The sequence below is a fragment of the Acanthaster planci genome, linkage group LG17, assembly GCF_054643075.1.
Source record: "Acanthaster planci isolate LZ-2023a linkage group LG17, COTS_SCS, whole genome shotgun sequence".
NCBI classification, from domain to species: Eukaryota; Metazoa; Echinodermata; class Asteroidea; order Valvatida; family Acanthasteridae; genus Acanthaster; species Acanthaster planci.
This window is the reverse complement of record NC_141793.1, coordinates 6,946,194-6,971,360: the sequence shown is the minus strand read 5'-3', so window position 1 is coordinate 6,971,360 and position 25,167 is coordinate 6,946,194. Positions and strand designations below refer to the sequence as shown.

Below are 25,167 nucleotides of genomic sequence, written 5' to 3'. Positions count from 1 at the left end.
GGCAGTAATCGAGGCGTAGACGACAAGGAGGTGCTGACCCAACGCCGGCTATTTCGAAACGCACATGCTAAAAGCATATAGGCACTGACTGAGAGCGAAATCAATGACTACGGAGTCTTTTATAGGTTTTTGAACATGCGTAAATTTCACACGTACCTTTTCAGGGAGGCACAAAAGGATTTGGATCAACTGGGATCGTAACAAGAGTAAGACATTGGAAAGGCCAAACCACTGCCCTAATGTCATCCCATACAGATACAGTGGCAAGGTGCTATGGAGAGAATATTTCCGGCACTTTGAACCGTGTAGAGTTGTGAACCAGTGGAACGAAGAGCAGGCTGCTTCTTATTTGCTTGCCAGTCTGCAAGAAAATGGCCTAAGATTAGTGGGCGAAGTTTCATCTGGCCAGGAGTGATCATATAGTGGGCTGGTGAAAGTGCTTGACAGGAGGTTTGGCTCAGGACGCCAAAGCGAGAGCTACCTCGTCGAGGTGAGGCATCGGTGACAGAAGCTGAAAAAGACTCTTCAAGAGTTGGTTCAAGCCATACAGGAAGTGGTGGTCAAGGCATACCCTGACATTCAGGAGGAATCAAGTGACCAGTTGGCAAAGAATCACTTTCTGGAAGCAGTGGAAAGTCGGTCTGTGCAGGAAGGCAAAAATCGGGCTCGTCCAAAGAATTTGGATGAAGCCATTCAGACAGCTCCCGAGACAGATAATTTCGAGAAAGTCGAGCAGCAGCGCATACTCGATGTTAGGCCCGCCAAGATGGCGAGGGCGTTAGACTCCAGGACGGAGCAGAGGTTCAGCAAGCTAAAGGCCGAGCAGGGCAGTTTAACAGAATTGTTGACTAAGCTGTCACAGCAGGTGCAGGGCAAAAATGCCCAAAATGGGGAAGTGGGGAAGAATCCTCCGAAGAGGAAGAAACCCCCAGAGAATAAAAAAAGTGACCAAGCTGCCTTACGTGCGTCGAGAAGGGGCACTTTGCAAAGAAGTGTAAGAAACAACCCAGAAGCAGGGAAACGAGGTCCAGCCACCCGTTGGGTCCGCAGGCAAGCTGGGAAGAGCAGAGGACCTAAGAGGAAGTCTAGTCATAGAGACAGGGAAGTAGATAAGAAGAGATCAGAGGGTGGAGAAAGGAAAGTAACCCTTCCAGTATTAAACAATCCTCGTCCCCAGGGTGGACTGTTTGTAGATGGAGTGCCGAGTGGAACCAAATGTCGATTTTTGATCGACACTGGTTCAACCGGTACCTCAATAAGTAGTGCAGTCTAATACAAGATACCAAAAGAGAGGAAAGTAGCCCTCCCAGTAACCAATCCTCGTCCCCAGGGTGGACTGTTTGTAGATGGAGTGGTGAGAGGAACCAAATGTCGATTTTTGATCGACACTGGTTCAACTGACACCTCAATAAGTAGTGCAGTCTAATACAAGATATCAAAAGAGAAGTGACCAGTCCTTGAATCAGGGCAGGTTCAAGTAAAACAGGTCGATGGCAGTCCCCTTGCGGTCCAAGGTGGCGCTTGGGTTAATGTGCAGGTGGGTAAAACCACGCACCCAGTCAAGACAGTATTCATAGAAAAGAAGTGCCAAGGTATTTTGGGTATGGATTTCCTTTTGCCTACAGGCGGGTATTTGGACTTCCACACTCAAGAGTGGAGAGTGAATGGAAAAAGAATTAAGTGCACCAGCAGTGCTGGAGAGACCTTTGTTGGAAGAGCAGTGGTGACAGAAACCATAGTGATTCCCCCTGGGCATGAGGCTATGGTGCCCAGCAAGATAGCTCGGAAAGAGCCAGTGCTAGAGTACTGGCCAGGTCGCTGGTAGAGACAGGGAACGAGACTGTTCCTTTGCAGGTATTTAACCCAGGAAAAGGCAAAAGAGTAGCCGAGAAAGGGACCGTTATGGAAATGGTCACTGCGGTAGAGCCCGAGGCAGTCCACAGTAAAATGGACAAGCCCACAGATTCAAGGCAGGGCTTGCCAGAGTACTTGCAAACCTGTACAATAGGAGTATTTCTACTCCAGAGGTGCAGTACCACAGACAAGTAGAGAAACTTTTTGGTAGACTTCCAAGATGTTTTCTCGTCTGGTGACCATGGCATTAGCAGAATTGATGTCGTTCAGCATGAGATCAAGACTGGTGATGCAAGAGCCATAAAAGAGAGGCCCAGACGCCAATCTTATGCTAACTAGCAAGAAATCCAGAGACAGGTCGCTGACCTGGAGGAATGAGGGGTGATAGAGCCCTCGGACAGTCTTTGGGTGGCCAATGTCGTCCTTGTGACGAAGAAAGATGGGATGAAGCGTTTCTGTGTAGATTACAGAAAGTTAAAAGCCGTCACCATTAAAGATGCGCACTTAGTTCCGCGCGTCGATGAGACTTTCCATGCATTGAGAGGAGCCAAGTGGTTTGCAACGCTAGACCTCGCATCAGGCTGTTGGCAGGTTGCATTTGATGACAAGGCCAGTCAGAAATCCGCTCCTTTTGCGTGCGATACGGCTGAGAGTCACCGAGCAATTCAAGTACTGGTTCCGCGATCTAAGCAGTTAGTAAGCAACGGTAGCGTATCCACATTAGTTGACTCATTGTGTACTGTTCTTAGTATCGGTCAGAAAGGACCGTGGGTAGAACAATACTGTGGCGAATGCAACTGACACCTCTTGTGGTGGACCCAGTAACCAGCCGGATCAGGGATGGAATTGACCTGGCCCAACCCCACAAATATATTTATTAACCTTGAGCAAGGATGAGCGGCTACCCTGACACAAGGGGGGGGGGTATCAGTTAACGAACGGCGGACTAAGCCTAGGGGCAGTTCGTTGGGTGGAAGTTTACCACCAATTAGGAAAGACTGGATTTATCTGGCAATACAGTAATGAAACACAGGGAAACCTAAATAAACCTCACAGTGACACAGGATTTCCAAAAACAATAATCAAGTATTTGATTTATTGCAATAAAAATCAATAAGGTATAGAAATCACACAAGGTTTATGTACACAATACACCTCACAAGGCAATACAATATGCCTCACGTGGTTAACTGACCACCCGACTAACTTAAACACAGCTAGCCTACAACCCAAGGTTACCTCACTAAATAGTGCTAGCCCTCACACAAATAACACAGAGTGTCATGCAAAACAGGGTCGATCTAACGAAAGGGAAGTTACCCTCACAGTGATCTGAGTACATTAAGTAAACCTGACGGCTAGCTAGCACAATGACAAGATTGCCTTCCAGCCGTCACCCCACTATCAGTGCTTACAGACGACAAGCAATCCAACAGCAAAGACCACTAGCTCCCAGCCTAGGTTCACGACACTCGGCTCTATCACTAAAGTAATCTAGACCCAATACGGTTCGCTGCTACACCTACCAGTTTTAGTCACTACACGCAGCGCCCCAGGTGCAGCGTCCACACTATACCTCGCACAGTCACAGCACAGAACGGTAGAAAGCGTCCTCCACGATCCTGCCACTCTGCGACCCAGCAGCGAAACTCACTCACTGATTGTGCGCGCTCTAAGCACGCCGCAAGCGCCCAGACCTAGTACTCTACGCAACGCTGATTGGTCAACGCAATGCTTAATAATTCATGACTTAGGCTGGCATTCATGCCTACCCCTGTTTCGTCACAATACTGTGTTGTTGAGTTGTGGGCAGAGTTGTCGAGGGTTGTCCGAAGGTCACCGTCTAGAAAAGCGGATAAAGACTGGACAGCCAGAGTGTCAGCAGGCGCCCTGAGTTACCCGTTAGTTGGGTTAGTTAATTAGCACCGGCAATCTGAAATACATCTTTGGTGCAGTCACCCAAGTGTAGCGGAAGGGTTTCAGCAACAAATAAGTTTCAGTATTAAGCACGTACACATTTGACTATTGAACTCGTTGGTATAATGTTATTTATATCACGAGAGGGCGCTCCGTTGTTCTAAATTGAGTACCTGGTATCCGTATGTATGTACTAAAAATAGACCTTGTATCTGGGAAGACGGTGTGTGACCTCGGGTCAGGGAGAACAATAGAATTGGGGTCTTCCGTTGGAACGTACGTAAAAAGTTGTCGTTTTGGGGAGTTGGGTTGTTGTTACATGTTGCTGACACTGGAAAACGACATGGCGCCCTGAGTGTCACGAGGGAAGACTCACCACTATATGTTTGCCAGGGGATAATTCTTGAATCAGGGGGGATACTCATCACTTTCACATCATTTATTACCTGTACCTGCTGTGACTGACTGGAAGTCTACTCAAATTTTGGGAGAGCTGGAATAAATGCCAGAATCATCAAAATCAGACAGCCGTGTCTCAGGGCATCTGTTCGTCTGTCAAGAGACAATTGATACCCCGGCTCTACGCGGAGCCCCCTCAACATACTACAGTTTTTGGTAACACGGATGGGGTGGTGTTGATGCAGGTTGGACGCTGGTGCTGTTGATTTTGACGGGTGATTTTCCAATTGCGGGCCGGGAGACTTCAAGCTGTGCGGTAGTGTGCTACGCCGAGGTACTGCGGCGGTGTACGGGGTTGCCAACCAACAGCCAGGCGGCGTGCGTTGGCCGGGCCGACGCGGGTGTGCTGAGCCAGGCGGAGGTTTGTGAGCTGGACCGGCGTAGAGCGTGCTGTACCTGTCGGCGTGCGGGGCCAAGGACGCGGAGCGGTCTGGTGTGTGGCAACGGAGGACGGAGTTCGTCGAGGATTTCTACCGCCAGGAAGCTGTCCATCTCCAAGACCAAGTGGACTGGACTGGACTTAAGTAGTAGTAACTTGCTTGAAGTTTGGTTCATGTAGCGGGTTGTTGCCCAATTGCTGTACATATACGTGGGATTCCAGTCAGTTGCAGGTAAAACTTGTTGACCTATTAATTGCAGTTGTAATTGTGATTTGGTTTTGTAATTTTGTAAAGTTACTGAGTAACGTTAGTGTACTTGTTGTATGGTGGTGTAATGGCGACCTCGGAGTCTGCTCTGGTCGAGCAGTTAGTTAAAGGGCTAACGGATGCTTTGAAGCAGAGCCGACCCACTGTACAGAGGCCAGTTAAGTTGTCATGTTTTTCCGGTAGGCCAGTAAAACCAGGGGATCCGACAGTCAAAGAATGGCTCGAGGAAGTTGAAATATATTGTCAACAGTGCAAGATACCTGGTTCGGAAAAAGCGCAAATTGTGTTGAACCATCTGAAGAGTACGGCGCGGGATGAGATCAAATGCCATGGAGAGGCAGGGTTAAATTTTGAGTCTCTCAAGAAACTTCTTCATAAGCACTTTGGGGGCTGGGAAACGGTTCAGTCATTGCATAAGGCATTGTATGAGCGTGTACAATTAGAAGATGAAACGCTTATGGATTTTTCCAGGGTTCTGATCAGAATGTATGATCGGATACTGGAAGTGGCCTCTGACAGTGAGAAGGTTTCGCTGCAAGGTCTCCGCGACAAAGTTCTAATAGGACAGTTTGTGGCGGGGGCTAAGAGTCAGGGTGTCAGACTTGAGTTAAGGAGATTAGAGTTGTCCAAGTCTCAACAAACATTTCCTGAATTGCGTGATGCTGCGCTGGAGATTTTTCGTGACCTTGAGAGAGCTCCAAAGGCAAAGCGTGCTCAGACAAGGCAAGTCGTCGCAGATTGCGATGAGGAAACACATGATCAGAGATCCGATGTGTTTGTTAATAGTGCAATGGGGAGCAACGATCCCAAGCATAGTACAGAGTTGCAACAGATGTTGCAACAGCAGCATCAGATTATCAAGTGCCTGCAGGAACAGCAGGCCCAGTTGCAGAAGCAACAGGATCAAGTACTTGATCTTATGAAGCATTTGCTTCGTAGTCAGGAGTCTAAGGTTGTAGACAAGGGTGAAGTTGTGAAACCTTTTGGGAGGAAACAACTTGTTTGTTTCTCGTGCAAGCAACCAGGCCATTTTAAGAGTAGTTGTCCGAACCGAGACAGGAGTGCAAGCACTAGTAATAGTGGCACGCCAAGCCCTAAGGCTACAAACCCGGTTACTGTTCAGTCAGGGGGTGTGCAGCCACAAAGTAGGGGAGAGTTAAACTGACTCCCCTCACCACTGTGGGCCAAGTGGTTGAGGGATTTGAGAAAGAGGCCCCGCCCAAACTTCAGACTGATAAGGGAATGGGTTCCAATGTTAGGTCAGTAGATGAAGTCCTTGATAAACTGGGACGCACCAGTCCAAGGGCGCAGGTAGAATTGGCAGGTGTCCCAGTTAGCGTTGTTCTTGACACTGGGGCGGAAACCTCCCTTATAAGTGCAGCATTTTATAGGAGTAAATTGGCCGCACATGTGACCGGAGTGGAGCCCGTGGGTACCTATTTACGCGTGTTTGGCGTAGGACCTTGTGAGGTACCAGTTGAAGGATATGTCCAGATTCCCCTGAGGGTTTTCAACCAGACGGTTGAGGCACATTTCCTTGTAGTAAAAGAGAGCCCCGAGGTTGGTTTGGGGAGTGGGCGTGGCCCCGTTCTTTTGGGTTGCAATGTTTTGCACCAGTTAAGAAACATGGTGGTAGATCCCTCACACCGAGATGCAGAAGCATGGAATGTGACATTACAGTGGTATAATCTGACTAAAAGGGAGCCGGGTAGGGTTTCGGTAGAGCAAAAGAAGCCTGTAGTTGTCCGTACGGGGCGTTGCACGACATTTATTCCCCCAAGGGAAGTGCGTTCCGTAAAGTGTAATGTGCGTGTACCTTCAAATGTGTGGGAAGGGAAGACTGTGGTGCTAGAGGGAATTCGGGATAGAATTTCGGGAGGGGGAACAGCATCAGCTCAGTTGGATCCAGGGTTAAGCAGTGGCTTAAGGGTCTATGATGCATGTGAAGTTGTGCGTGGGAACAAGGTAAATGTTCTTGTAGCTAATATGGGTGCACAAATGTTAGCTATTCCCCCACATTCTCAGGTGGCATTCCTCAGTGAGGTGTCCCCAGCCGTTCAGGTTGATTGTGATTTGGAGGGTAGTCAAGTGAACGTTTCTGTCAATAGGATAATGACCCTGTCAGGTGATAGTTATTACGACACGGGTCCGGAGGAGCAGAGTCCTCCAGAGTCAGATTCAGTATTGGGGAGCGATGAACCACAGAAGTCTGAGATACATGTATATAAGGATGGAAGTTATTATCAGTTACCACCAGGAGTGGACTTAGGTTCATGTGATTTGAGTAGTGAAGAGCTAGATCGTGTTGTACATTTGATTCAGAAACACGATGCTGTATTTTCTAAGGATTCACTTGACTTGGGTACATGTGACAAAGTTCCACACAAGATACACACTGTTGATGAGGTGCCAGTGAGTCAACCGTATCGTAGGATACCTCCACAGTATATTGGAGAGGTTAAGGAGTTGCTTCAGAGGTTTTTGGAGCAGGGTATCATCCAGAGGAGTGGCAGTCCATATGAGAGTCCCATTGTTCTCGTTAAGAAACGGGATGGTGCTGTTCGCATATGTGTTGATTATCGGAGGCTAAACGCGAAGACGGTACGCGACGCGTTCCCGCTGCCGCGTATCGATGAATCGTTGGAGGCTCTGCGTGGTGCGCGCTACTTTTCATCTCTCGATCTTGCGCACGGGTATCATCAGGTTGTAATGGATACGGAGTCCATTCCAAAGACTGCTTTTCGTGTTCCTTTTGGGTTATTCGAGTACACCCGGATGCCTTTCGGGCTTGTAAATGCACCGGGCACTTTTCAACGCACAATGGAAATGTGTTTAGGTGATATGAACCTCACCGAGCTTCTTATATATCTGGACGATATCCTTGTATTTTCTGGCGATGTAGAGGAACACATTAGTAGGCTAGGTAAAGTGTTCACCAGAATTGCTGACTTTGGATTGAAGGTAAAAGGGGGGAAGTGTCATTTCTTCCAGTCACAAGTAACTTACTTAGGACATGTTGTGAGTTCTGAAGGCATTTCTGTCGATGCCGACAAGGTCCAAAGGGTCAAAGACTGGCCGGTTCCCACAAGATCTGGGGAGCTGAGGTCGTTCTTAGGATTGGCAGGATATTATAGGAGGTTTATTGCCGGGTTTTCTAAGATTGCAGCACCTCTTCATGAGTTATTGCCCTCATTGGTCAAGGGAAAGCCAGTTGTGAATCAAAAGAAGTTTGAGTGGACAGCGGAGGCCGATGAGGCATTCTGTAGGTTGAAACACGTGCTCACGGAGGCTCCGGTGCTTAAGTACCCAGATTTCACTAAGCCGTTTGTGCTGGAGGTCGATGCCTCATTGAAAGGCTTAGGGGCATGCCTCGCCCAAGAAGATGAGCAAGGGAGGCGACATCCAGTTGCTTACGCTAGCAGGGGGCTTAGGGGTGCTGAGCGTAATTATCCCGACTATAGTTCGTTTAAACTAGAGTTGTTAGCGTTAAAGTGGGCGATTGTCGATAAATTTCGTGATTACCTTGTGGGGGCGAGATTTACAGTGTTGACAGATCATAACCCTCTTGCACATCTAAAAACTGCAAAGTTAGGGGCGTGTGAGATGAGATGGGTTGCTCAACTTGCTGCATTTAACTTTGGCGTTCAGTTCAGGTCAGGGGTTAGTAATAAGTGTGCAGATGCTCTTAGCCGGTATCCTGGCCATTGTTATTGTTCAGCCAGTGAGGTTGAACAGGTGTTCCAGTCAATGGTACACTCCACTTCAGTTCCACTTCGGGTAGATGTCTCACGGGCTGCCGTTCGTGAGTCAAGTGTGCAGGATCACTCTCCAAGCGGAAACCCGCCGAGTGTGTTTCCATCATGGACTTCAGACCAGTTGTCGGCCTTGCAAAAGGACGATCCGGAGTTAGGAATTGTTTGGAGGCGTTGGGAGGCAGGTTGGCGTCCAGGGGAGCCAGTGGCGGATTTGGGTTCTGAGTCACCCGAGTTGAAAGCGTGGGTGTGGCAGTGGCCGCGTTTTGTTGAACGTGACGGGGTTCTCTGCCGTCAGGTCAACGATCCATTGCATGGAGAGTTGTTTCAGATTTTACTGCCGAAATGTCTCATCCCTCGGGTGATGCAGGGTTGTCATGATGGATGGGGACATCAGGGTGTTACCAGGACTTGCTCACTCTTAAGGAGGCGAGTCTATTGGCCCAACATGGCTACCATGGTACGCCGTTATATTAGTCAGTGTAGGCAGTGTATAACCGCGAAGGCCATGGAACCTAAACCCAGGACGCCTATGCGTCACCTACTTGCGTTTAGACCGCTCGAGGTTGTGGCGATTGACTTTGTGAAGCTTGACAAGGGAAAGGGTGGTTATGAAGATGTTCTTGTCATTACAGATGTTTATACCAGATTTGTGCAGGCGGTACCTTGCAAAGATCAACTTGCTGTTACGGTAGCCAAAGCTCTTATACAGCATTGGTTCACTCGTTTCGGGATCCCTAGTAGAATACATAGCGATCAGGGAAGGAATTTCGAAGGGGAAGTAATCCGGGAACTTTGTGCTTTGTATGGGATAACTAAATCTAGAACAACACCCTATCACCCTGAAGGAAATTCACAGGCAGAACGGTTCAATAGAACATTGTTCGGATTAATTAAGTCCCTTAGTGAGCGGGATAGACGCAAGTGGCCTGAGTTCTTGGCTCATTTAGTGTTTGTATATAATGCCACGCCACATTGTGTGACTGGGGAGGCACCGTATACTCTCATGTTTGGGAGAGAACCAACTATTCCTTTAGATCAGCTTCTTGGGAAAACTGACAGTGATTGGGGCCAAGACTTTGTAAAAGAGCAGTCACAGTTAATTGATAGAGCTAACGAACTAGTCAGTGATAGAGTAGCTAAGGTTTGTAACCGTAACAAGGCTGCTTACGATGTGAAAGCTACTACAAAACCTATTGGAACTGGTACACAAGTGTTGTTGAAGAAATGTGCATTTCGGGGGCGACACAAATTGGCAAATGCATATGAGAGCACACCCTATGTAGTTGTTGGAGTTAATGACCATGGTGATGTGTATCACATCCGACCATTACTGGGAGGGGAACAAAAGAGTGTTCACAGAAGGTTGTTACGGGTTTGTCCGCCAGAATTTGGGGAGTCAAGCAGTAGTAGTGAAACTGAGTCAGATGACTCTGATTGGGGTTTTATTGAAACCAGTGGTAATGCTGCAGAGCAAACTCCGAGTTCGGGTGCGAAGCTGGTTGACCAACACAAAGTAGGGGAGCCAGCCACGGGGTCTAGTAGGGATGTAAAGCCTCTTTGGAGATCCAAGCGGAGTACCCGTGGGAAGCATAAGAACCCATTTCATTTGCCAAGGTCAGCGGTGCGCTGAGTATTTAATACCAAGGGTTGGTTGGTAGTGCCCTGTGTATGGCTGAAGGTTGGTTTAAAGGCCGACTGTTGGGAAGGACTGGGGTATCCAGCTTCCTTGCGGGCGCCCCAACTGGATAGCAGCGCAGTGTCTACAGCCACCGTAGTCAGGTTTGTGGTTAATCATTGGGTGTAATCAAGCGGGCAATGTGTGTTGGTGAGTCCCACTACCAATGGAAGTAGTTCACATGTTTGTATTGTTCGGACATAGTTTTGTTAAACGCCTTCGCCACCAGCGTGGATATTTTGATATTGAGTTGTCGAGAGGTACTTATTCGATAAAGTGGCTTGGGGAGGGTGGTCTCACAATTGGCCGTGTGCTAAGAGACCCTCAGCGATATTTGAATCAACTTAGGGAGGCTTCACCTAAGGTGCTTATTCTTGATCTGGGAACCAATGATCTGTGTTCTAGGGAGAATAGTCCGGAGGCGGTACATGTCTCTATGTGTAAATTAGTTAAAGAGTTTTCAAGTTGGGGTATTACGCCAGAGGTTGTTGTATTCTTACCCGTTTTACCACGAACAAGTGGCATGAGAAGTTACCAAGTTTCATTAGAAGAGTTCAATGAAAGAGTACAATGTTTCAATGAGTTGCTAGAGTGTTCAACATTCACAGAGGATAGATGGTGGCTGTGGCGACACAGGTCCCTGAGAAATCCTAGCTTTATCCTTGACGGGGTACACTTAAACCAGTTGGGTATGATGCATTACGAGAAGACACTCAGCCGGCTTGTTAAGTTTTTTGAATTTCGAGTTTTGTAAATTGACCAAAAAAACCCCTCTGGGTCTACTTTCTAACTTGATGTATGTCAGTATTCTGCTTTGCTAAGAGTAGCAAGAGTTATCATTGTACAAATGGACACATTGTGTTACATGGTCTGTTTTGCTGTTTATTTAACTGAAATTGTTAAAAAATCATAGTTTGTATTGATTAGTAATCCCTGCGATCTTCAGGCGCAGATCGTTAAAGTAGGGGAGGATGTAGCGGAAGGGTTTCAGCAACAAATAAGTTTCAGTATTAAGCACGTACACATTTGACTATTGAACTCGTTGGTATAATGTTATTTATATCACGAGAGGGCGCTCCGTTGTTCTAAATTGAGTACCTGGTATCCGTATGTATGTACTAAAAATAGACCTTGTATCTGGGAAGACGGTGTGTGACCTCGGGTCAGGGAGAACAATAGAATTGGGGTCTTCCGTTGGAACGTACGTAAAAAGTTGTCGTTTTGGGGAGTTGGGTTGTTGTTACATGTTGCTGACACTGGAAAACGACATGGCGCCCTGAGTGTCACGAGGGAAGACTCACCACTATATGTTTGCCAGGGGATAATTCTTGAATCAGGGGGGATACTCATCACTTTCACATCATTTATTACCTGTACCTGCTGTGACTGACTGGAAGTCTACTCAAATTTTGGGAGAGCTGGAATAAATGCCAGAATCATCAAAATCAGACAGCCGTGTCTCAGGGCATCTGTTCGTCTGTCAAGAGACAATTGATACCCCGGCTCTACGCGGAGCCCCCTCAACATACTACACAAGTGAGGAGTGCGGATTGAGGATTGCAGAATGCTTATTGCGGGTTATTGGCAGCACCTTGCGGATTGCGGAGTACGGATTATTTAAGTTTTCTTTCGTAGTTGTATTTTGGATTATTCTTTTGTAACTCTTGTATAAAAAAGTATCTCCAATTGTGTAAATATAGTGATTATTTATAAGATAAAGAAAAGTAAATTAAATAAGTTCTGTTGATCTTGCCGGTTATGTCTTGTTATACGAACATGCTCATTATTGTGTCAGTTGACCGGGTCACCAAATCATTTACCGATCGGTGGTATATTTTTGCCCAAACGACCCCTAGCCCCTGTTTGTCAAACTGAGGGGCCAAGGCAGATAGTTAAGGTTTAGGTCGGGTGACTTTCCCAACAGTTGGAAACAGTTTGCGCAAACTGGCGAGACCTAGGTTGGCTTGTGGGAATAAAACGCCACTGGTAAAGCTGCTGGGGGGGGTTGTAAAGTCGCGAGTAACAAAATGTGCAGGGAAATATAACGGTTTCGACAGAAGTCTCAGGTCAACAGGAGATTTATTAATACAGTACAACAATCTTTGTTGCACTGGCTCCTATAACTCCTTAGACTCCGTAGGCTCCATATAAACTGTGAACAAGCCTCTTTGCCTTCTCACACACCTAAGTTGGAAATGATGCATAAATCAAGAGTTAAATTGATGTAATATTGACCATACACAAAGACATGCTTAAGGGCGCAGTGTCCCAATTCAAGGAAAATTCTCCGCCAGGCCGAGGCGCACAAAAAGTACCCCTTCAGATTATTTCGAGTAGAGGGTTCTGTTCGGTCCAAGAAATGGTGGGATTGTGTCAGTATGGCCCAGAATCATCTCTGTAGATCCAGGGGCACCCATCTGCGGGCAATGCTGACAAAAATGTGATTGGAAATTTGTCAGAAGAGCCCGAGGAGGGTGAGGGATGTCATTTGAAAATGGCCACTGAGAAGTATTGGGAACATTTACTTTTTGGGGTAAGTTTGTTTTTGCCAGATAATTAAAAAATTCATTGGTTTAACCTACTAAAAATTGAAAATCAAATGAAATCTGAAGGACCAAACAACACATTGTTTTTGTTGAGAGGCCTCAGGGACTTCAGTTGCCTGCCACGGGGCTCCAAACTTGGTTGATTTTACACTTTTTTCAGTGGAGCTTGAATTGGTTCAGTGCACCCTGTAAAGATGTCAGCTTCCATGGTCAAAAACAATGTGCTTGTCTGCTTGTTCCAATAATGAAGTGAGGGCACTATGCATGTTATCAACCAGTGGGTATACATTTACACCGAGGGTTATCTCCTTCTCCCCAACCCCGCAAAACCGTATTAATTAGGAGATTTTTTTAAGTCCACACACTCTAGCTATCTGTCCGTTGCTCTAAAATTCAACTTGTCACTGCCAATCAAAAATCCAGTCTGCTTATTATATGTTTGGTTTACGAATAAAGAAAAAGAAAGGCCAATCAAAATGCACAATTTGTGCGTGATCACTATTTACTGCACGTGCGCACGCCGGCACAGCCTTTGCATACTGTGCCCCTGATTAGTATAGCATCGCTCTCGCCTGTTCATCACGATCACCATGCCCTCAATGTAATTTTTTATTCCTCAGTTCTGAAGGTAAGTTACTGTTTTATTGGTTTAAAGTCAGATCTCTACAATATTGTGTATTTATCTTTAATCAATAAAAAATCTACGAATAAATTAAACATGTTTAAGACTTCAAAGAAAGCTCGTTGATAAACTTATTCCCATACAAGAACCCTGCATATTACAAAGTTGGGCTACGCTGACCGAGGTTATTCTTATAAACTAGCAGGTTGTTTCACAAATGTATGTTAATAAACCCAGATATAAAGCAAAACAAAATATAAACATTTTAGGGGTAACATAAATCAATAGGGGGTTATAGGTCTCTCTGAAGCACCAGATCCGACAAAAACGGAACTACTTTTTTTTATATCGGCAGACGGGTTTAAGCCCGGTACCAGTCACGGCCTCCGTGTAAAAGGCGTACAATCCAGTTCGTAAGTGACTTCGTCACAAAGGTGGACGCGCCACGATCTGCAGGCTCCCATTGGACGATCGCTGAAGTTCTGGTTCTATGGTTCCACGTAAACGGCGATCAATGCATGTAACTCTATGTGCAGTGCATGTGCAGTGTGCGTGGTTTAAACTGAAGCGACGTCACACTTACGAACCAGATAAACTTTCACCAGAAATCGGGCACGCGTAGTGCGTGAACGCAGTCGGATTCCTGTACATGCGGACACTTTGCGACTCGAGAACGGATGAATTACATCTATAACGGTGAAAAACAGCAACGTTGCTCAGTGTATTTTCCCTAATTCCGCAGTCCATGGTTCGTTCTGAAATCCTTTAACCTCCAAGACGGATAGATAAGGTCACGAAGAACTTGTAAACGTGAAGTTAGTTTCTTCGACGAGGTAAACCAAGAACAAATTAAAACCAAATTTTTGGTCGTTTTGTACATATGTCTTAGAACCTGGACCTCAGTCGTAATGTAATGAAGACTGGCGTCTAACCTGGGCTAGATTGACATGGCGGAGGGTGAACTAACTTGGAAAATGGACTTCATTTTCATGTCCAAAAACAAACTCATGTCAGCTCCCCCGTGAAATTACTGTCAGGAAATGAGAAACTGTATACACGTATTTCTTGTGGGTTGTCTTGCTTTTTCCATTCTACTCCCTTCGTTCCAACGATATTTTTCAACCTTATGTAACCCAAACGGAACCATCCCTGGTATGCAATGATGGAGGTCATAAAGTGTTTACCCCACTTGCTAATCCAGTCCATTGTTTTAGGGGGAACTTTCCCACAGTCCTGACCAAATATTTTTAGAAACAGAATGTAAGTTCCAATTGTTTGGGAGATTAATCAAATTGGAGGTTGCAGGTTGTTGGGACCTGGGATTAAATCTGCTGATTACCAGAGTTACACAATGAACCATTAAAGATTTGACCAATGGGGAACTTTATATGCAAATCAAACTCCGAACAAGGTTTTGTCAAACTTTTGAGTGACCAATCGTATTCTTGATGGAAATGTCCATCACACTCTGACTTTTGCAAGTGTTTTTACATGATTTTGTATGCCAGATCTCAAGGTTAGTATATGCTCACCAACAAAGATTGAGAGTCATTTTATGATGCTATGTGAAGACTCTTACCCTAGATGTTTTCGGTTTGAGGACACGGACTGTCTACCCAAGAAAGTGTTATGCAATTGTCACATTCTTTCAGTCCTAACTGTTGAACAGCTGTGTTTTGGTTAAGAGAGCTTAAAGCTATACACTCAAACCACAGTGTATGACCTATGGCCTTTTACTACCAGTGTGTGTACACAATATTTGCACCATGCGGTGTGTATCATCTACATATATAAACATATATAAAAGTAAATGTGTTATTTTTCTAACATTACAGGGGCCCATCAAATTAGTCAGTCTGTCGACCTATCAAATTAGTCCGTCCGTCGACCCGACCAATTAGCCTGTCGACTCACCGATTGTTGCTCATCAGTCCATCAGTCTGTCAACCCTATTTTATTGAGGAGAGCTTCAATAGAGATTTTGTTCGGTTGTGCTACGACAGAGACAGTGTCATCATCCGTTAATTACCGTTGTATCGGTGAGAACCTTGCAAGTTTATGCGCTTATATATTGTTCACATCACCCCAACTAAAAATGGCTATTCAAATCAATTGATTTTTGAATTGAATTTAATGGAATGAATTTGGTCCAATTGGCAATCAATTGGTTTCAGTTGGTTTGTTTTCTCCCCCATTTGTTTTCGCCCATCAATTGAAGATTTCAAACAACGTTTGAGACCTTACATTGGCTAAACATTAAATGTGGGTTGTTAATATTACGACACAATGTCAACAATTACTCAACTCTGAATAATCGTCGATATCTTTACATCGATGCAGTATTGGATCATCAACGTTGGGTAAATATTGGATTGAAGTTGCTAATATCACAACTTCGCAACTAATATCGATTTTAAACGTACTTCCAATGTTTAATAACAGTCTTTTTGCAACGTCAGAACTACGTCACAAAAGTGATGTTCAGATAATGTTGGATTATTGTGATGGTCACTACTTGCGTAGCCCCAGGGTTTTGTTGAAGTGTACACCCCAACAGATGGGAGGTGAATCCCGGTTCGGACCACATAGGAGACACAACTCGAACTTGACCAGCAAACAGCAATCCGGTTTATTCACTCATCATTTATAAATAGACACCCTGTATAATAAAATCCAACAGTGCAAAATATACTTGGGTTCACACATACGGTTCATGTATAAAATACATGTACATCGCCTGCGTGCACTTATTGCACGTTGACCTCAATTTCAAACAGAGTCAGGCTTTTGGCCCCAAAAAATCATGCAAAAACAACACATAATCACTAAATTACACCCACTCAGTCCTGGGTAGTTACACTAGCCGGCACTTAAGAAGCTGTTTGAAGTCTTTCTGATGATGCTCTAATTATGCAAGATAGAATGATGAAACGATGGAACCGTTCAGCTAGGCTGTGTGAGATAGCTAATGTGCGCGGGAAAATGCGCTTGACACGTGAGGGCGCACTTGCATCCATCACATTATTGTTATCAACGATGAAACAACATGCCAACCAGATTTCAACCAAACGTCTAAGTTCAAATTACGTCTTGTGCCCGAAGGGAGGGGGGTAATATCAACAAGACCAGTGTGACTAGACTCAAGTCGGGATCTCTGTGCTGTCTTCTCTGTGATGTTTCTGCTTTGGATAGGCCAGACCGCGCGCTGTTACTTGCTTCGCGCCCTCTTGTGTCTTCTTATTACTATGAGTTCAGTTCAGAAATCCCGACTTGACAAATTTGGCAGCGGTTTGTGCAAAGCGAATGAGCTTATAACACATTGCCGGACTTGTTTTTATAATCGAGTCCAAAACTCTGACTACTTTGATTGGTGGAAATTCCGCATACAGTATGCAAGATCATGTCGTTCATATGCAATTATGAATAACTACATGTCACGGGGGGGGGTCCGATTGGCTTATCTGCACGTCAGACTTACTGACTGGTAGTCTTTGCTTAAGACGTCAATGATCGATAGGTGTTTTATTTCTGATGAAGAGCGCCCTCGCACAACTAGCGCGAGCTGGCGCACAGTCTAATTATGAGTCGTTGGGGGCGCACTACGGACGGTGTCCGCTATCAAGCACTAACGTCTTGAAACCAAAACTAACTGACTGGTGACGTATGAAACAAGTTGTGCAAGAAAGGCTATCAAATGAGGGCGCCTTATGAGGGTTATGCGAGCTGCCGGCGAATTTGTTTATACCAAGCACGAAATGGGACAGAGGGGTACCCCCAACAAGTCCAAACCCTGTATACACTCTACCCAATTTTTAATTGACACATCCCCCCAGATGTCTGAAAAGTATTCCTAAGATACCAGTACAACTATTACCAACACAAAGGTACGGGGGTGCTCCCTGTCCCTAGTTTGCTTCAAATGATTTTTTCCCGTAGGTTGGTGAGTCAAAAATACATGAATTATTCATAAGGCCTTCTGCTCAACTGAACTCCAATGAGCCAGCATCTACCAACTGTGCGTATTGTACATGTGCGTGTGTGCACCGTGACTGGGATCCGACACGACATGCCGATCATCATGTCTCATGATCTATGTACAATTTATTTCTTTATATTGTAGCGCCAATGGGTTCGGCCGCCGGGGCACCAGCTCGGACCCGCATGGAGATAGCTGGCTACCCCCGCTGGTATGCGAACGGCCTGCGGCTTTCCCGCCTTGCACCTTCGCAGTCCCCGTCTAGGCACCTTGTGTATGGAGCTTTGTGTGTCAGACAGCCCTTTGGCTTTTGTGATAATTAACAGAGCAGTTTTGCCGGAACGGAGATTTGAGCCTGACCGAGTAGTTCTTGTCAGCTTCAGAGCCCATAGACAGGACACGCTACAATATTATGTCTGCCATTTAACTGTTTTCATTGCCTTATATTGCATGCGATTGTAATGAACTTGCTGTTTATTGGCTTATGAAATAACTACTGCGTTGCTCTTTATCTTCTTTTTCTCTTAATTTTTCTTCTTTTGACTAGTCGCATGAGTTCATTTTCAATGATTTTTGTCCCCAATCTATCAAGGTGTACAATATCAGTTACATGTTTAATTAATCTATTCTGTTGTACTGTATTGAAATCTTTTGGCATTATTGAAATAAAGGTTGCTTGACTGACTGATTGATTGATCAATTGATTGGTTGGTTGATTTCTGCTGCCGCAATATTGATGAATGCGAACAGCCGGCATCCAGTATTATTCATGTCAGAAAATGTCAACTATCATGGAGTACTGAAAATTCGGTTGTGCATTTCTTTGCCTGTGTTATAAAAGTAATGTTTTATTTGGTACAATATGAATGGTATTCACAATTTGCAGACCCTTATGGGACAATCGCTGAAATTGTGCGTTAACTTCTATGTAAACGGCGATCAATGCATGTAACCCTATGTGCAATGCAGTGTGCACGTGTGCAGTGGGTGTGGTTTAAACTGAAGTGACGTCACACTTACGAACCGGGTAGTGTTTGCAGATGTTGTGGGAGTCTCCATTACTGAATGGATGAACTGTGAAGCAGGTACAAATATGCCAACATTCTTTTACCATTAGCAATGTGAACTGAAATTAAAGAAACCTGAGTGTAAGGCCAGTAGTAGGAATGTGCTGGTACTGGACCAGGCCCTCTTTTCCACTTCCCAGACCAGCACGGGACTTTCCAAAACTCGTGACCCCCCAAAAGGGACTTTCCACAACTGCTCGCGGTGCGCACACAAAATTGAGACCCCAACTTACGCGCGCGCGACCTTTGACCTCGTCACCCCGGGAAAAGGGACGGAAAACTCGTGAATTCCGCAGAAAGCCCCAAAACAAAAAAAGGGAATTTCCCTGGGTACTTTCCAATTAAAAAAAAATAGCCGGGGAAAATGAGATAAATTTCTCAACTAGGATATAAAAATGATATGGCCCTAACTTTAGCCACTAAATTTGAAAACGCTATTTTAGTCGCCGTTCACGCAGTCTGGCTAATTGTCAACGGCTACGAACCGAAACACGATTTAATTGAGCAAGCAAAGTTGGACATTCAAAATCAAAGGCACCGCGTATGTTTAGTTAGAAAGACCAAGACCGGTAAACGAGTTTACAAGCCGACTGAAATATTTATCTCTCGTGATTCATGCGCCGTTCAAAATGAAAAATAATAGAAACAAGACAAATATAAAAAACATGATAGACCATAAAACAAACGCAAATTGTTATTTTTGCCGAGACACAATCAATTCAATTAACTTGGTAAATTCCTACGGTTGCTGACCTTCTATGCAAATGCATAAATTGCAAAGAGTGTCATGATTGCGACCATTGCAACGATTGCACTAAATGCAATAATTGCTCCACTTGCGGCGAATGCGGTAGATGTATAAATAAATATTATTAAATATATTTTTTCAATTCATACGACTGCGAAATTCAAGCGGCTTGGACCGTTGCGAAGATTGTTACGAGTACAGCCGTTGTATCGAATGTTTCGGTTGTACCGCTTGCACCTCTTGCGTAAATTGTATCGAGTTGGAAGGTGTGGATCACGTGGTGCATATAGATGGCAAGCATAAAAAGCTGCGGCACGCGCTAGAAAACGAGCCACTACCTGATTTGGCGATTTATATGAAATTGGGTTAATAATTGAATACGACGTCGACGTCGAAAATTTAACTAAAGTCGAAATTCCACCCGAGTTTATAGACGGGGCTGATTAAGGGCTAATAAAAAATGAGAAAAATTTATGACAAAAATTTATGACAAAGCCGGAAATTAGAACCACGTCAACCCAAATTTACATCGTTTCAGACGACCACGAGCGTCTCAATGCCGGCAATAGCGATCCCAATCTCACCTAAGGCCCTTTTGACTGAAGCAAATTAACCATTTCAAATCCCGTGATTAAAGATGGCACTCACGTAAGTCAATGCAGCTCGCCATTTATTATGCTCATGGAGGCATAGAAAAATGCCTGCTTATTATGATGCCAGACACGACCTGTTACAGCATAAATCTCGTGTACAAATTTGGCACGCCGATGATATTGTAGATCGTCAAATTTGTTATCAACTGCAAAGGCGTATGATGCGTATACCAGACGATATAAATTTGGCGGCCTACTAATTCATTGGGTGCGTTCGATTAGCTTACACGTGTAAGTCAAACTTACACGAGAGCGTTCGTTTAGCCATCACGTGATCCTCGTGCCTGCCCTGGTGTCAGCCACTACTACCCCGGCTGGCGAGCGGGTCTCTGGAGGCTGCCCGAGTGTAATGACGTCACGGATGGACTGTTTGTGCATGGACGTACATGATGGAACGTGGCAGTGACTTGACCTTTTTCCCAGAATGCCTTGGAAAACACACTGCAGCGTTCGATAAGCCTCATTTTGAGGCTTCCCGTGAGTGTAACACTGGTGTGTTCACGGAAGCTAATCGAACGCACCCATAGAAAAACAGGCCACTGCCAAGTCTATTTTGCCGTCGTGCACGATAAACGCTTACAAAGCCAGTCGCGATATCGACATTTGAACAGAATAGAATACGTCGTTAAACCGCCCTACACCGATAAAAATCGCATGTACGTTAAAATTGATTCTCACGCTTCGTTATTTGATCATAAAAAGAGACCATCGACGCGTCAAATATTGAGAAATTTATAAATAAAAGATGCTACGCACAGTCATTCATTTAACCAAAAAATGTCTATTACGGAACCCATGGTTCGCTTTCTTGCGACGTCAGCGTTAGATACACGGTTTCGACGGCCTTATTGAAAGTTAGAAATGACGGACTAATTTCAAATAAATCAGCATTGCAGGCGTTTAGCGGATTTGGGCGTTCTGAATTTGAATCTGAACCTGAATTGGAATCTTCCGTGAAATTAAAAGTCGATTAAATTTGAGAATTAACTTATGAATTAATTTTAACCTCAGTTATTCTCAGGAATAACTGAAGTTATTTTTACGTCCTTTAAATAAATGACAATCATGGATAAAGAAGACACGTGCGCACATACAAATAGGATGGAAATAGACTTTAAACTCGTGTGTCGAGATTGCGGTTTAGTATTATGCCCCGTTTATTCGGACGAGGCAGAAAACGTGGGCGGCAAATATAATCAGCGTTTCGTTTATAAAAAGCCCAAATCGTAATCTAGCAAGACATTTCAAGAACTGGACATTAAATTAACGACCGAACAAGCGTATTTCATAGAATTCCAAGTAAATCAAATTTTAGTGGGCAAGATTTTGAGAGGCAAGCCGCTCAAGGCTCTAATTGCCGTGTGCTACCAAGACGTGACGAAAGAACCCACAAATGCCGTAAAGACCAATTTCAAGTCTCAGAGAAACACGCTTACGCGATGATAAAATACGCCAAACGCCGGCTGACTCACAAAACCAAAATCAGGATCAAATCTGCGTGCTTTGCGGTGCTAAATTGAATACAATAGATGAATATGTGTCTCACGCGATCGAAGACAATGATATCCCGAGAAGAATTTGTACTAATTTTATCGGAGCTTAAAAAGTTTAACAAGATGAAGGAAAAGATCGGTCAAGTACGTCGACAAAATTACAAGACGCTAAAGCAAAGAAGAATTTGAATAACAAGTAAACGAAAGAGCAGAAGCGCTAGCCAATGAAAGAGCGGCAGTTTTTAAAAAAGATCTTATGAAAAAACTTGGCGAATAACTTTGCACAAGTCTATTAAATACAAAGATAAACCACCCGCTTACTGTGACGTAAAACCCACCGCACCTCCCGTTTTCAAGGGTGTATAAAATAAATGGGACACAATTGTAGTCATTTGGCAATCGTTGTCAATAAGGACGATTCTTTTTCAAAAGAGTCTACAAATTTAACGGACGCGTAAAAATTACCGAAAATCACCACGGGTGAAGTGGTAAATCGCTGGGTGAGCGATCCGATATCATTTTACCAAAATCAATTTAATTTCGCGGTATACTGTGCGACGACAGCTTGCGGGGTAGGTTGGAACCTATTATCAGATCCTGATCCATACGGCTTTGTTTAATTTCCACGTTTATTACACCGTACGACAAATATTTTACGACTGCTTGATGCCAATCCGAGCAACGACATATTTGACGCGTTGCACAACAATAACGATCATAGGAAATTTATAGATAAATGTCTATTATACGGAGTCGATTCAAATAAATCTTTCAGACAAACGAGGGATAAATTATCAAACGGTTTAAGCACGGCTTATTATTACGATAATGGTTATATTCCTGTTCCCGGTAAAAATGTAAAAATTATGATGCACACGACTTACACATAACAAACGGCAAATACGCGGGGTCTACTTTCATGGGCTTTGGTTGGGCTAAACCGCCAAAGGGCTCTGGTCTTGCGAGTACTTATACGGTGGACTGGATCTCGCAATTGGACGCGGTCACTCTGGCCTGGTGGGATTTCATTCCTCAAAAGAGTAGCTTAACAGACGTGGGCATCACAAAAGGATAGGATCCTTAGGGCGCACGAGTTGGCTCCTGAAGGTGGTGGACGATTGGAATACGGTGCGGACACCGTGGTCCTCCAGGATCCTCTTCAGGCGTCCGGAAATACCGTCCATGAAGGGAAGAATGGTGAAGGCCTTGTACTCCGGTCGCTCCGCTTCGAGGCTGGTCTTGGATCTTGATAACTGCCGGATGAAGGATGTTGGATACCCGTTCGCCATGAGGGCAGCGGTGACTCAGTGTCTCTCGGCGGCTGTGCAGCGCGGTCTGGTGACTAGGCGTGAGGCGCAGTCGTGGAGGCACTTGGCCACGCCCCTCTTGACGGACTCTAGGTGGTGTGAGTCAAAAGCCAGATACTGGTCGGTGTGAGTGGGCTTGCGGTACACGGTGCTGGTCAGGCTGCCGTCAGGTCCCATGTGGACCATGGTGTTCAGGAATGCAATGCTGCTGTCCTGCTCGTTCTCGATGGTGAACCGAATGCTGGGCTTGAGGCTGTTCAGGTAGTTTAGTAGATGGCTGGCTTGATCCAGTGGTGCAATGACGACGCTCCACCGTCCAAGAAATACATGGAGCGCAGGACAAACTCTAGTAGGGAGACGATCTTGGTGGGGGAGAGCAATGTGCGGTCAGGCAACTCAGGGTCTTCCTCCAGGCGACGAAGGGCCACACAGCAAGCGTCGTCTATGGGGACGTTGGTAAACGACTCAACGTCGAAAGAGATCAACACCTCGTGGCTGTCGATGTGCTGCCCGCGGAGGAACTCTGCGAAGGCTGTGGAGTTGGGCACGGTGTTCGGTGTGTTGCCGGTCAGCCGTGACAGGATCCAGGCTAGATGCTTGGAGAGGTGGTAGGCAAAGGAGCTCACGCACGAAACGATGGGTCTCAAGGGCGTCCCTTGCTTGTGGATCTTGGGTGGACCATACATCCTGGGGGGCTGCTTGATGGTGGGGCGCAACTTCCGGTAGGTGGTGTGGTCAAGACCCCCGGTCTTGTTGAGGGTGAGCAGCTGGTCTGTGATCTTCCTGCAGAGCCGGTCGGTGGGGTCCTTCGTCAACTTCCGGTAAGGGCCCGTGGAGATGAGCTCGTTCATCTTGTTCCGGTATGTGTCGGCGTCGAGGATCACGCTGGCACAGCCCTTGTTGGCGGGGGGGATCACGATGGAAAGATCCTCCCGTAGAGCCTTCAGGGCGATGCGTTGCTCCCGGTTGATGTTACTCCTGGGCGGGCGGGCTCTCCGTAAGGCGCCGTTGACTTCTCTGTGGACCAGATCAGCTGTTTCCGGGTGAAGCTTCTTCAACACTGTCTCCACACTGGCCACAATCTCCGCAGCCGGTACGCTGTCAGGGATGACGGCGAAGCTGAGGCCTTTCACAAGAAGAGATGTCTCGACGGCGGTGAGGGTCCTCGCAGAAAGGTTGACGACCCACTTCAATGTATCCACAGTAGACCCGGTTGGGTGTTGGTGGAGTGACGAGCCGAACTCTCCTCGGCTAAGTCTTGGACCTTGGTGAGTTGGCGGGCGTTTCACTTCTCAAACTCTCGACTCTTCTCAAACGGTCGATGTGCTGGGTGAACCGGGTTCGGTCAGCTTCGTTGAAGGTGGACTGGATCTGGGCCAAAGTGGAGTCCACTTCGGCCTGGATGGTCTTCTTCGTGGCTCGGGTCAGGTGTATTCTCGGAGAGAGGAAAGAGGAGAGAGGCTGTCTCTGCTGCTTTCACGGCTACCTTGGTGCGGATCGGAGGTTTGACCCTAAGGTCCTTGGGAACCACCGACTTCTTGATGCAACGGACAAGGATGGTCAGGTGGTTGGAGTAGCGGGCGAACAGTAGCAGCATCCAGACTTCAGTTGCCTGATGAAGGCTACCAGCACCAGCAGCCGAAACATCACTACCAGCAATACAACATCGCGAGTCATCGGTCATTTTTTCTCTATATTCGTCATCTACCGCGATGATTATGTTTATCTCTTTTATAAAGCCATTGTCAACGCCTTGTCCCGAAAACAAGCCGTTGGACGCGCATAATGAAGAAAAATTTTCGTTGACCGTAGGAACGATTGCAATTGTGATTGCCGCATTTACGTTGTATCAAGTACTGACTTTAAAAAAAGGGGAAAAATAGCCCACATTCACGTGAATGTGGGTTTATTTTTTTGCTCCAAGTTAAACCTGGTCTACATGTTTTGCACGTATGTCAAAAGTAAACCCCTACGAATAGGGTCCACACGTGTTCTGCAATCCATCCGACCGCTTTACTCACCACGTTGAATTGCCAACCTAAAACCGTTGCCAAGGACACCTGGTAATGCTCCCAAAGCTTTGATCCGAGTTTCTTCAACACATTTGCTAAATTTTGCAATTGCCTTTTAATCCAATCTTTTACACCTCCTTTGGATGGAGGTTTTAGTGCTGGCGTTGGTTCTGGTTCTGGTGCAGGAGCTCCCGCGGCTCTAACGCTGTACTAAAGGCCAAACTAAAAGCCGTTAAAATGCGTACGATTGTGACGCCTTGTTCACGAAACAACATTCGAATCTTGTCACCTAGTGTATCATCCGACTGTAAAGCGTAATTAATTAAACGTTTGATTTGCGATATTTGACTCTGGAGTTCCCCGTTTATTAAGTACCTTTGAGCTTGGAGTCCTTCGAGTTGATCTTGCAATTTACGTAAACGAGCCTAATCTTCAG

At 45.6% G+C, this 25,167-nt stretch overlaps 1 protein-coding gene across 1 annotated transcript; it reads right to left on the bottom strand.

Moving 5' to 3' along the window:
- Positions 1–22,716: 22,716 nt before the first annotated feature.
- LOC147796314 (uncharacterized) lies at positions 22,717–24,316 on the bottom strand. Its single transcript, XM_087148222.1, has 3 exons — positions 24,206–24,316; positions 23,065–23,906; positions 22,717–22,972 (listed from the first exon to the last, which is right to left on the bottom strand). The coding sequence occupies exons 1-3, from the start codon at positions 24,314–24,316 to the stop codon at positions 22,717–22,719; spliced, it is 1,209 nt and encodes a 402-aa protein (XP_087004348.1).
- Between the last annotated feature and the right edge of the window lie 851 nt (positions 24,317–25,167).

Excerpts from the sequence above, each read along its gene's own strand:
- LOC147796314 (XM_087148222.1), bottom strand. The coding sequence starts at position 24,316 with ATGCTGCTACTGTTCGCCCGCTACTCCAACCACCTGACCATCCTTGTC. Across the intron at positions 23,907-24,205 it reads AACCTCCGATCCGCACCAAG|TGGGTCGTCAACCTTTCTGC; the intron begins GTAGCCGTGAAA and ends GATACATTGAAG. Across the intron at positions 22,973-23,064 it reads AAGATCGTCTCCCTACTAGA|CCTCAAGCCCAGCATTCGGT; the intron begins GTTTGTCCTGCG and ends CTACCTGAACAG.